Source organism: Aythya marila (genome assembly GCF_965140915.1).
Source record: "Aythya marila genome assembly, chromosome: 5".
NCBI classification, from domain to species: Eukaryota; Metazoa; Chordata; class Aves; order Anseriformes; family Anatidae; genus Aythya; species Aythya marila.
Window position 1 is genome coordinate 62,460,539 of NC_139046.1, and position 13,317 is coordinate 62,473,855.

A 13,317-nucleotide genomic window follows, 5' to 3' on the forward strand; every position below is an offset into this window, starting at 1 on the left:
CTCCCTCCCCCCCCCCCCCCCCCTTTTTTTTTTTCCCCTAAAGAAACAATGTAAATTTCAGGATGTACAACACAATTTTGTGTGCTTACATGCACTCCCCTCAACCCCATCTATGACTTGGTAGGCTTTGTCAGTCATGAAGCCATATGACTATAGGTTATAAAGAAGATCTTATGTTGGAGCAGACCCATTTTAAAGTCTTTGAAACATCAGATATTTCTAGTATCTGACTACTGCAATCACAAAAAAGTTAATTTTCCACAAAACACATTGAGACAATAAATCAGGTCCATATTAATTCCCTAGCAAATCAAATACTCAATTTGGTTATATTTTATGAAGGGTTATTTCCAAGGAAACAATCTTTACTTAGTGCAAATCAGCAGGCAGCTTTTACTCAGCTGTTTTGTTTGTATGTTCATCATCTTCCAGTAGAAGCTAATCTTACCTGAGGTACTGAAGCTGCCTGATGTAGTTCTTCTCTGTCTGTTTTCAAGGTAATGCAGCAGATGAGACCACAAAGCAGACTTTCCCTAGAATTAAAAATATATTAGTTACTACAAAATACAGGATCCCGATTCAGAAGATACAACTATGAGCTGAATAAAAAGGCTTAAATCATAATAGGATATATCAGCCATAACAACAACAACAAGCTTGCTTCAAATATGTTTCTCCTACAAAGTCGTTAATTAGAAAAGAAAAAAAAAAGAGAGACAAGTTTCAGTTGCTCAGGAGCTGTAAAAAGGATGAGAAAATAAAGCAAAATTAAAAACTACTACAATCTAATGATTCCGGTAATCTGGAAAAGTCAGCCAAGTTTCATCAACATGATTGTTCATCAACTTGACAAGAAAACATTTAAATTCCTTGTAAAACATTATGCACAAGCAAAGTTCTCAGACTGCGACTGTCATATTTCCTACGCATTTCCCTCCCTGCGTCTCCAGCAGCGAGCTGGCAAGATGCACAGAACCAGCCTGGGTAAACCATCTCACACCCAGACCAAGTCTTGCGTATCTGTTCCCTTCAGGGTAATTCAGGGCTATAGCTGCATGCTGTCAATTTGCAGAAACTCAAAAGATTTCCCTCAATTTCATCAGGTAAAAGACCTGGATAATTACAAACACAGTAAAGTAAAAACAAATCAAATCACAAGTAGGACAACAAAAGCTTATCAGCAAGAATACTCTTGTTCTACACATTACAGAAACAACTTCAAAGTTAAGTTTGGGATGCAGTATTTAGGTCAAGATTAATCTGTCAAATAATGTCAAAAAGGTGCATCTTGCTCATTATGTTTCTTTCTTAAACCTCAGGTGACTTGAAAAAAGAAGGCAGGAAATATTTCATTGGCAAATTAGAAGATTCTTGGTTTCATCTTAAAATATTCTGCATGATAAATCAAAGACTAGCAAAGCCACAGAAGGCAGCATTAACTGAGTAGGGTCTCTCCAGCACATTAATTGAAATTATTTACAATGAAAATTAACTACTATTAGCTATTATCTTCCTTAATTATTACATTAACTGGAAATCCCAGTAAAAATCTAGCAATTCTGCACTTCATAAGACCAGTCATATTATAAAGCCAGATTTTTAGTTACAACTTTGTGCAGAAAGAAACCCTGACTGTAAAGCAAGAGCTGTCAATTCGGTACTATTGATTTCACATCTATAATCGTGTAAGTACCTTCCTGAATTGCAGTAATTACGGTTCAACTCTGAAAGTCAACAAATTAAAAATATATATATTTAAGCATCTCTAATCAATTCTATCCTACAGCTCACTAACAATCATGATGGCTCATTCCAAGACATTTTATCTATACCAAATGAAACAGCTTGTCTCCAAAAGATAAAAAGTGTCTTTTATATCTGTGTTGAGAAATTTATTGAAAATACTTTGTGGTGAAGGTATTAAAAAAATTTCAGAAAAGCCCAATGCCTCAATACCTGACAGATCCAACATGGGAAGCCAAAATTGTGAGTCTTATAAAAACATAAAAAGAGAACGTGAAAACATCAACCAGAGAACAGTTACACTGAAAAGAGTATTTCTCCGAATAAACATACACACACATGCAGTCTAGTTCAGCATCTTGCTGCCATGGCAAGGAGAACTGCAAAAGAGCACATAAAGCAGCAAACAAAGAATCTTGTAGCAAATATATGCCAACGATCACGATGAATGTAAGAACTCATGCAGTAGGTATCTGCCCACTTCCTTTACCATCATGTTACTCTGCTCTAACTTCAAGTAGCAATGATGACACAAACTGTTTCTAAAAGGGAAAAAACAACAGCCTAAAGAAAGCAGCGAGACAGGCAAGGGAACAACAAAGGCCCTCTGAAAGTTCAAACTACTTTGGTCATCGGACCCTACATTCTACAACTCTCCTGCATTGCTTTGGGCAAAGGAAGGTGCAGATTCACTTTGCATGTGGAAAAATTGGTAGGTCAGCTAATGTTGGACTATCAGGGCTCATCAGCAGGAAAATTGGTAAAAGCAAGGACTGGTGGAAGGAAAACCATCCTCATTACTACAGTCAATTGAGAAAGTCGAGTCTTCCTTGGCTCATTATTGAAAAACAAAATAAAACTGATGTATAAAACAGCAGGCTTTTGCATATTTAATAAAGGCCAGAGTACACAGAGAATTAGTAGTGCAGTTTTACTGTGGATCATAGTATTAGATGCACAGCACTTCCTCCATCAGGCCTCTATTATATTCCACCACTCTATTTATTCCACCATTCAGCACTGTTTGCCAACATCTGCAATCAATCCAAAGCATTAACCTTATGTAGGGTTGGCCGTCTGGTGGTCTGAAAGGCCCAAATCTGAGTTGAAGCAGAGTATACTGATGCTCTGTCTTCTAAGACGAAAGCAGTACAGCTTCTATCCTAAGTGATATACAAGAGGGAAGGGAGAGAATCACATGATAAATCTTCACATAGAGAAACTACTGCTATAAAGTTTGAAGGAGAGCAGATTTAAACACTGGTGTTTGGGTGCTGGGGACAGATACTGAATTACAGTTGTTTGGATTACATACATTTATTCTGCTAATTCTTTTAAAAAAAAAAAGTTACAATCCTCAGATTCCTTGTTATTCTTTTGCACAAATGAGGAGAGAATAAAAACCTTAAAACTCCATCTAATCCCACAAGCAACACTTAACTATCCCTATATAATTCTGAAAGAAACAAAATAGCAAGGGTTTTACTTTTAAAAATTAAATTACCCTTCATGAAAAAGATTCCCCATATAATATTCCATGGACACCACATTTAACATACACCGCATTAAATCCTTTGCAATTTAAATAACTAAAATATTAAGAAAAAATCAAAGAGTAATTTACTTTTCTCTTAAAAAACAAAACAGAAAAATAAACACAAAAACCTTGGTAAAATGGAAAGAAAGTGTTCAAAAAGTAATCTGTGGAACAAATCTGTGCGTGCATTTGCACCCACCCCAGAGCAAAAAGTGGAGACAGACAAGGAGGCATTAACTGACATAAAAAACGCTGGGGGCTGTGTGCAAGTATTTTTATATATTAACACATCTATGTACACAGACTTGGTATCCTCTGAAAGCAGAAGGAAGAATAGCAAAATGTGACTTCATGGAAGTATGCTCTGTAACATGCAGGAATATCTGCTCCTCACCTGTTTGACTTGCAGACCATGGCTCCATATCCTTTCTAAGAGGTCACACAGACTGGCTATCAGGGTATTCTCTTCTACACCTGTGATATTCACTTCACCATGACCCAGCTCCACAGCTTCACGCCCCATTTTTTCAACTAACATCCTCTTGGTCTTAAAAAGGACAAAGCAAAATAGTTAGTTCTTTCTGCACGGACTTCTAAGATCATTCAGACTTTTTGAAGAATCACAGAATTGTAGGGGTTGGAAGGGACCTCCAGAGACCATCGGGTCCAACCCCCTGCCAAAGCAGGTTCCCTACAGCAGGCTGCCCAGGTAGGCGTCCAGACAGGCCTTGAATATCTCTAGAGAAGGAGACCCCACAACCTCCCTGGGCAGCTTGTCCCAGTGCTCCGTCACCCTCACCGTGAAGAAGTTCTTTCACATGTTGGTGTGGAACTGCCTGGGCTCCATTTTGTGGCCATTGCCCCTTGTCCTGTCCCCACAAACAACTGAAAAAGAGGTTGGCCACATCCCTCTGTCTCCCACATTTAAGATATTCGTAAACATTGATGAGATCCCCTCTCAGTCTTCTTTTCTCCAGGCTGAATAGGCCCAGATCTCTCAGCCTTTCCTCATAGTGAAGATGCTCCAGGCCCTGTATCATCTTTGTGGCCCTCTGCTGGACTCTTTCCAGGAGAAGCAGAGAAACTTCCAGAGAAACTGCTTCTCCTGGAAAGAACAAACAAGGAAGGATAGAATAGCAATGATTTGGCAGAACAACTCAACATACATAATATCTCTGAAACTTGAGCAGGACTGCATTTCTTTTATCCTTGTTTTTACAAGCCACGTGTTTGATTGCTTTACAGCCCCCTCCATCTTTCTTACAAGGGCCTTGCACATGGGCACGTATAAACCTCCACATGGTAATCTGAATAAACAGAAGAACAGGCCACAGTTTGACAAATTAGTGGCCAAGCAGCAAGACCCTGCAACACAGCTCTGTGTTTTCATGACAAATTCCTATTTTGGAATATTCTCTCTTGTTGAAATAGTATAGTCTCAGTGATAAATGAAATATGCTAAAATAGATATAGGCAGCAGTATGAAGACGACCCATCAAAATATTCAGTCTATCATTTTTCATCTATTATAAGATAACATGATAAAATTTCCACTCCTGGCAGAATTTCTGAATACGTTCTCTCTTTATGAATTTCTCACTATTATGGAAACAAGCTGGGTATACAGATAAAGCAGAGACACAGGGCAGAAGAGCCGGGGTTCACATGTATTGGTCACAACATGGTCCACAAAGGATGAATATTATGTACAAGAGAACAGATATGTTCTCTGAATTACCTTATTTCGGCATTCCTTCAACAATCCTTCTACAAACTTCCAGTTAGTTTGTGCAATTACTGATGGAGAGAGGTTAGATAGCTTGGGCTGCCGAATAGTGCTGCCCAGATTCCTGGCTTCTTGGATATATTTCTGTATTGGGACAGAAAACAAAAATGCAAGTGAGACTAATTTGCCAAGAGAAAAGAGGTGAAGTTATCTTCACCAACAGCTCTCAATGCAACAAAGAAGAAATGACCACAACCTCCTTCAGAAGAGTCCCCTTTTTATATCCAACATAATGTTGGGCATGGACTGTTAGCGTATTATTTCACTGAAGATCAAATCCCCATTTACATTATTTAGCTTATGTTAGAACACACATTACTAAATAACAAAAACACAACACAAAATGACAAGGATATTTAGATGCATAGATTTAGTTAATCCCTCAAAAACTGAGAACAGTCTCACTATTTTTTTCCATATAAAATGAAAGTGTGTATGAGTTACCTAGACCAAGATTTCAAATGGCAGCCTGTGGTCTACATATGGACTGCATAAAAACTCCTGCCTGGACCCTGGCAACATCTGAGACCCATAATCATTTCTGCAAGTCTCTTGTTTCTTGCCCAGCCTCCTTTGTCTTTCAAGCAGCTGCAAAATGTTACTGACAGCTTTCAGCTCTGAATCATCTACATTTTAGAGCAAAATGATCTCCTGGACCTTATTTGAAAGCTATTCTGCTCCTATTACTACCACCAAGTAGTTGTCATTGTTTTCACCCCAGAGACAATTTGACAAATGTTTTGAAAACCATGTGAGCACAGATTGGTTGGAGCATAGCCAGCTGTGAATAAGCAATGAATTAGTACAAGAGCTAAAACTCAAAATTAGTACATATTTCTGATTAATAAGTAACTTATTACTCTTATAATTTATTAATATTAATGTAGTAATACATGTATTGAGTATAGTCTCAGTGATAAACAATGTTAAGTAATATTAATGTTACTATAAGTAATGTTACTCTAAGTAATATTAATGTTACTATAATGTTACTGTAAGTATCTTACAGACAGAATTATCAAACAAGATGTAATCTTTCCAAAGAGGAAAAAAAGCATCTTCTCCATCAGCCTTGCACTGAAGAGCTATGATATAAACTATGCATCTTTATCCAGAACTACGATTACAGTCATATTGTGCATCTAACATACCAGATAACGTTCTGACACAGATTTTATAGAGGGCATGAAGGGCCAATCATGCTGGTCCCAGCCTAAACATAACTGCAACTGAAGCTCTGGCATGGAAACGTCCAGGTGCTGGCAGGACAAGTTGGTAGCAAAAAGCCAAATGGACCATGTAAAGTGAAAGCGGTAAGTATACATGAAGTAATAAAAGCAAGCATGCAAAACAGAAAAGGAGAAGAGTGAAGACATAATATAATGCAGAACTCCCAAACAATCAACATAAAAACAAATAAGTAATAAAGCTGAAAGGAAAAAAGAAAAAGATGATGTTTAATCATTGGATGGGTGTAAACTCTGACCTCCACTGTGCACAAATGCCTGCAATTTAGAAGCCACTAAGCCTCAATGTCACAGATTTTTGTTGACTGTCCCAAAGCTTCCATTTGTCTAAAACTCACATTACATTTTCAAACCACTGCCTCCTGCTTAGCCTGATGCAGCATTCATCTCAAAGGGCTCCCTCCCCTTTCTTTCAGACTCAATAGGAAAGTCTGAGTCACCGGGGAAAGGGGTCAGCATCCAAACAGCACTATGTAATCAACAAGGTACAGCATAAAGCCCTGCACAAAACGCAGCACAGATGAATTTGGCAGTTGGCACTCTCATTTGAACATGTATTTGCCATTTTTATTCCTTAGAAATTATTTATCTTGTGCCAGAATAAATCCTATAGGATAACCAACTAGTGAAGATACAGTTAAAAGCAAACGAAGTGGGAAGAAAAAAAAAACAAAATGGAGGCTAGAGGTAGATTTTTGTCTTTGTAATTACCTGATATTTCATAAAATTACATGTGCTAAACATTGTAATTTTTAAAAGCAATAATGAGATTATAAATCAACTCTTGTTCACTTCTGTGACTTTTAAGTAAAAAATACTTCCGAATTATCTAAGCACGCGAAGCATGTCAAAGCCAGAAATTATGTGTAGCTTCTTAGTATATGCAGACACTTTTCTGTTGCGTGGTTATGGATGACACAACACTTCAATTCGCTTCACAAACCAAGAATAAAGTTCTGGAAATAAGTACACTGGAAAGGCAATTAAACTCATCACTACTACAAAAGATGGAACTGAACAAAGAAATATATTTCATCTTGACAACACTTTCCTAACAGATGTGAGATTACATTAAAATTCCAAGCGAAGCTTTTCTGAAAATGTTTAACAGGGCAAGAGAATACTGTCTTCTGTGGAGAACATACAGTTAAGCAAAGTAAAGCTTCAGGATTACTAAGAACAAATCAATTCTGATGTTTTAAACCAGATTATTTTCAGAATCACTCTTATATCAACATTCAGCATAACATTTACTGACTGTATGAATCAGAAATTGTACTGAAGAGTCCAAATCACCAAGCTCTTTCAAATTGCTTTCACCACCAAAAAAAAAAAAAATCAGCTGTAGAGGCACAGGTGAAAGAAATTTTCAGTTCAGCGTCAGAGTTCTGTCCTACCAGTACAGCTATGCTGCTCCAAAACCCAACTAGTATCTCCTACACAGTGCTGGTCTGTGTTCTATAAATGCACTACATCCAAGTGAAGCTAGCAGGAGAGCTCCAGAGCAACACTGCAACAACATAGCATTGGCCCACCCTTTCATAGTGAATGACTTCTTCGACGGGCTCAGAGTCAGAAAAAGAACTTTTAACAGGGAAACGTTCTGAGTGCGAGACGCACTCTAAAATCACATGAAAGAACTAATGCTTTAGACTAAAAATAGGCAGACAAACCTAACCAAGGTTAAAACCAATTCACAGACCAACCTATTTTAGTCTCCAAAGGACAGAGAACTTCATTTGCACAAATAAGGGATAGCAAAGATGGACTGCAAGTAACTACAGACATTCTATAAATGCTACAGACCATTCACTACTCAAGCCATCAAAAATAAATAAATAAATATCAGATCTCTAGAGTTGAACAGTTTTCACCTCTCGCTGATCATTGTCAAGACGCAGGTGCTCCGTGTGTTGCTTTTGTCTGTCCTTCCGCCTCCACTGTGCAGGAGCATTTCTCTTTGTCCACCTACAGACAGAGGACTTACTCAGCAACTATCGAGAACCAGGTGAAGAGGAGTAGTAATGGAGGAAAAATAAGTTTCTATCTCATTGTATATTGAATATGTCAACATCTGTTTTGCCAGACAAAGCACAGCTGCAAATACACACAAAGAATCTCTACAGAAGCTGCCAGTCTTGGGCAACCAGAGGAACTCAAAATTAGATCACATACATTTGTTTTGTATTTTTCCATTATTTTAGGATATCCAGTTCTAATTCACACCTTTTTCCTCTTTCTTCAAGTTTTTAATAAGAAGATATCCTAAAACATACACTAGCTCTTAACTAAGAACCAATAAGGAGATCTGCTTTTTATAGCAGCAGCAGTTCAATGTAACTCAGAAGTACCTCAATTATAAAAAGGCTCCTTAGTTAAATTTCTCCTTTCTAAAATTCCAGATAATAAAAACAAAACAAAAACTACCATATACAACCCATATATATCACTTTTCTGAATTATTCTCATTTTGAAGAAAGAAAATACTGAATTTGTTCTCTTGATACTAAAGCGGTATCTCTGCTTTAGTGCTATTCTTATAGCTCTAACCGAGATCCAGCACCTGTTGTCCTAGCTTGCTTACTTGTTGCTTGCTGGTCCAGTAGACAGAACATCAGACTGAAGCTTGGGAAAAAATCCAAGTTCATACTTTCCTTGTCCAATTTTCATGTCCAGCAGGTGTGGATGGACTGCAGTGTGATCTATTTTTGCCAGTCTTAATTCAATCGATTTCTCTGAAATAGTAAGAAAGTTGAATTTTTTTAAACACCTGTCTTAATATGATTAATGTATAATCACATATCCACAGCTAAAAGCAGATCTCAAATTTAAGAGGAGGCAAAAGTTTCTTCTGGACCTCAAGGCACGCTAGTACAAGAGTGTATTAAGCATTAAACGAAGACTGCATTAAGGAGAAAAATGCTTATCTTCTTAAGCTCAAACTTTTTTCTGCACATCAATGCATACAGGAAAACAGTTAACATCAATTACTCGTTACGTGAATCTCATCTCAGCTTCCTATATAACATTTAGCTTGCTCACTTTAGCTTCATACTTCAGATTTTTGGTCTCTTCCTCTCCACTCCCTCACTCCCTCCCCTTGGCTTTTTTTTCTCTCTCTCTCTCTCTCTTTTTTTTTTTTTTTTTTTTTTTAGTGTTGACAGTAGTTGCTTAACTTTAACTTAGTATCTACAGCACATAGCACTGACTATGTTGTGTTTTCTTAGGTGCCAAGAAAGGAGCTTCTTATTCTTACCAGCCTCATCAATGGTTGTGCATTTTTGATACATAGATGTGCGCAGAGTTGGTGTTCTAACATTTAGCAGCCTAATTTTGTCCACTCTAGAATCAAATACTCTCAAAACAGGGTCTTTATCATCTTCATCATGACACATAATCTTATTGTCAATAAATGACGCAAACATTTGTGTCTCCAGGAATCTTGAAAGGAAAGGCAAGTAAGGCTCAGGCTGGTCTGACAAGAACGATGCCTAAAAGACAGCAAGCAAATAAGAATGTTTGTTGGTCTGCAGAGATACAGGCAGAAAGTATCTCCAATTTTTCTAATTAAGGGTGTACTAAGGTGTTTTAGAACCATTCAAAGCCTATTTTTAATGAAGACAACAGTTCTGTCTCCAGAACAGGCAGTCAATAGAAATTTTCAGTTTCATAATTATCAACTACTACACAGCACAACAATTATTAAGCTGTGGTTTTACTATTTCCTTCATTTTCTAAAAGAATTAACAAAAAAATCAATAGAATCCCAGCAAACCACAATAAAAGTACTGCAGGTGTGGGTATTACACCTGGCTAGGCTCAAAGCTTATGAAGTTGATGAGAATCTTTTCATACGATTTGATGGAAATCTGATTAACCTTCTAGCATGTAGGGATCCAACATAATCTTTATCCACATATATTATCTACCCTGCGGACAAACATCTGATCTCCGGTAAGGAATGTACAGAGTTTATTAGTAAACTCGGAAGAGCTGGGTGCTGTATTTCACTGAAAAGAGATATTTGGTACACATGTACCTAAGCTGCATGGTATCAGGGCTTTATTCATCAACAGATTCAGCAGTACCTCTGGTTAAAAACGAACAGAAAAACAACACAAATAATGTTCACTAAAAATATTTAACATTAATGTAGAGGTTAACCATAGAGTGAGACTTTCTAATGTACATATTTTTATACAGTATCATTAAAAGCACATCTTCAAGTGTGTTTATGTAGCTATTTTTCCCACATAATATACAAGATGGGTCTTTTGGGGGGAACACTGAAATTTAAGGAAGAAATTACAATTTTGATAGTACTGATTTCCATTTTATGATCCAGTGAACAAAATCTTAGGCATAAATACTGCTATAGTTTTAAAATTGATTTATTACAACTTACTTTATCAAAGTTTTGCATCTGTTCCCTGTTTGTAAACCAAGATTCCTTGTCCTGATTGGGTTGAATGACAAACACTTCATAATCTGCAAACATTTGTGTAAAGCGGTTGGCAAAAATTTCACGGATTTGAATATTCAGTTGGTAAACCTTGAATTCTTCTTCATCACACTGAATTTTAAGATCCTTTTTGCTACTGGTCTCCTCTCGCACCTCCAGCTGAGGAAATAAACGAACACACACACACACACCAAAAAAGTTTATTTGTATATTGTTGCTTTTTCAGGTATTATGGGCACACAAGACCTAATCTGCCATTCAGCTGCTACTGATTCAACATTCTAGTCTTCGAAAATAAGAAAAAGATTACTTCCAGTTTCAAGCACTGCCATAAAACAGCAACATCAAAAAAAAATTGAAAAAACCTTGTCTATAAAAGCTATCCCTTCAGTAATAAACCATATCCTATTTTAGAACTGGTTGCAATGGATATACTTTAGGTTAAAAAATGTACAGATAACAACTGCATACATGCCCATCTATGCCATATACTTAATATCCTTTTACCATTTACTTTTCTGTAGGACTTTTGCTATCCATGTATATTAAACCAACACATATCTCTGTCTTGTGTAACACAAGTCCATGTTACACTGTTACAGGTTAATATAGACCAGCTTACAAATGCATTCAGATATGTACAGTCAAAATAAGTTGTGCATGTCTGTTAGCCTATTTCCTACAACCTAGGCCATCGTTTAGCATCATAATGCACTGTTCATCACTACACAGCCCAGAGTAATCTCTAATTACAAATAAACTGTTCTTTATTATGGAAGAGAGCACAGAGGTAAGGCCTGAATATGCAAAAATGTGTAAGAATTAGAAAAAGGCCTGTACTTCTCCCATCACTTCCCAATCCAATCAGCAAAAGAACAAAAGCTTCTTACCAGTTTTCTCCTGAACAAGAAGAAAACAATGCAAAAGGAAAACCTGAGGAGGAACATAGCTAATTTGAGCATCTAATCCTGTCTAGTTAGTAACCAAATGATGCTTCTTATAGCCCCCATGCAGACCCTTCCCCTCAAAGCTGCTCTCCTCCTTGATGCTAGATCACACAATTTCTGTCTCTGTCCCCACCTGTAGGCCAGGTTATGGCCACATTTGTAGGAGTAAGTCTCAAGGAAGAAGAACTGGTCAAGATAACTTAAACATGCCAGAAATAAGTTTTACTCAGAAAACCTTCATCTGTTCTACAAAGGTTCAAAAATTCCACAGTGGTTCTTCAGGTAAAATCGTTTATGCAAGAAGGGCCACATTTCCCCACACACACCCCAACTCAAAAACACAACTGGGATCACCACAAGCTGTGTACACATTCACTTGCTGGATCAGACATTAACACGCTTTACAATATCAACTAGAAACATCACAGCATCTCTAAAGAAAGCAGATAATAGGCAAGCAAAATTGCACATACTCTTACACAGTGTAAAACAAAGATACCCATAGCAAACAAGGTTGGATTCCAACCTTGGATTATCTGGATATCAGTTTCAACCATGTAAATCATAAGAAAGTGATGTAAATTTAGAATGAATCTTAAAATCAAGAATACACAAGGCAAGATGTATTTTTAAAAACATGATCTTGACCAAAAAAAAAAAAAAAAAAAGTTCCTCCCCTACGACTTGTCCTTGTCTCCACAAATGTTCACAAGGTTTATGTACATGTTAAATGAAGTTCTTTCCAGTGAACACAAAGCCACTCTTTAGATCAACACTTCAGACCGTCTGCTACTGTGGTTCCAGAGACAGTGTAGATCATTTCATAGCTTACCTTTTCTAGACTCACACCTGTTCTTTTAACTAGTGCTTGGAGTCTTGCAATGGTCTCATTTTCCTTTAGCAGCTCATAGGAATTCAAAGGTGATCCTGCTATGTTCCCATTTCTTTTATCAGAAACTAGGTCACATGCTCTGAGGCTCTTCATCTTGGAGGCACTTTCACTACAGTGAAGGTTTCCCTCAGGTGGAATTCCAAATGCCATTAGTATCTCTGAAATTTCCTGAACAAACTCAAGTTTGTTTGGAAACTGGGGCAAGTCTTCTGGCAGCTCGATGAAATGGTTGTCTATATCCACAAAGCAAAGGTTAGCCTGGAATTTAATTTAGAACAAGATACCATTAGAATACCATTAAGCACAAGGGTCACATTTTGTCTTTGGATTTGGTGCTTATTAAAAGAATCGTACACATATGTATTTGTTCAGGTATTTTGTAAAACAAACCTGCCCCAGCCATCATGGAATGGGTCAGGTGGCTTTGAAGAAAGCATTACTGAAGCCTACGTTTCCATGTCCAAGGAGATAATTAAGGAAGAAGACTCATTTTTAAAGTAGTAAATCAGATACAGAAGAGATTGTAGTATATATTAGGTACAGGTGTGTACTTTTGTTCATACATACACATACAGCTAGATTTTAACTACAAGATATTTGCAACAGTATTTTCGACATCTGCATACATAAACAAGTGACTACCGTGCTCACATAAACCCATTCCTCTGAAGTTCAGTGCATTCCACTTGGAAAGGTGTAATGA

The 13,317-nt window shown here is 37.2% G+C and overlaps 1 protein-coding gene across 4 annotated transcripts in view; it reads right to left on the bottom strand.

Annotated features, from left to right (window-relative positions):
- DENND5A (DENN domain containing 5A) overlaps positions 1 to 13,317 on the bottom strand; it is a 62,634-nt gene that overhangs the window by 19,095 nt on the left and 30,222 nt on the right. For 2 of the 4 annotated variants that reach the window (XM_082762655.1, XM_082762656.1), the window contains 9 exons: positions 12,555 to 12,872; positions 10,719 to 10,934; positions 9,570 to 9,804; positions 8,898 to 9,048; positions 8,188 to 8,281; positions 5,019 to 5,150; positions 3,675 to 3,827; positions 2,802 to 2,906; positions 449 to 533 (listed from right to left, as the gene is read on the bottom strand). In XM_082762655.1, coding sequence (XP_082618781.1) covers positions 449 to 533; positions 2,802 to 2,906; positions 3,675 to 3,827; positions 5,019 to 5,150; positions 8,188 to 8,281; positions 8,898 to 9,048; positions 9,570 to 9,804; positions 10,719 to 10,934; positions 12,555 to 12,872 — 1,489 coding nt within the window. Of the gene's footprint in view, positions 1 to 448; positions 534 to 2,801; positions 2,907 to 3,674; positions 3,828 to 3,905; positions 4,386 to 5,018; positions 5,151 to 8,187; positions 8,282 to 8,897; positions 9,049 to 9,569; positions 9,805 to 10,718; positions 10,935 to 12,554; positions 12,873 to 13,317 lie in introns of those variants that run through there. The other 2 variants (XM_082762657.1, XM_082762658.1) reach the window with 2 other exon arrangements.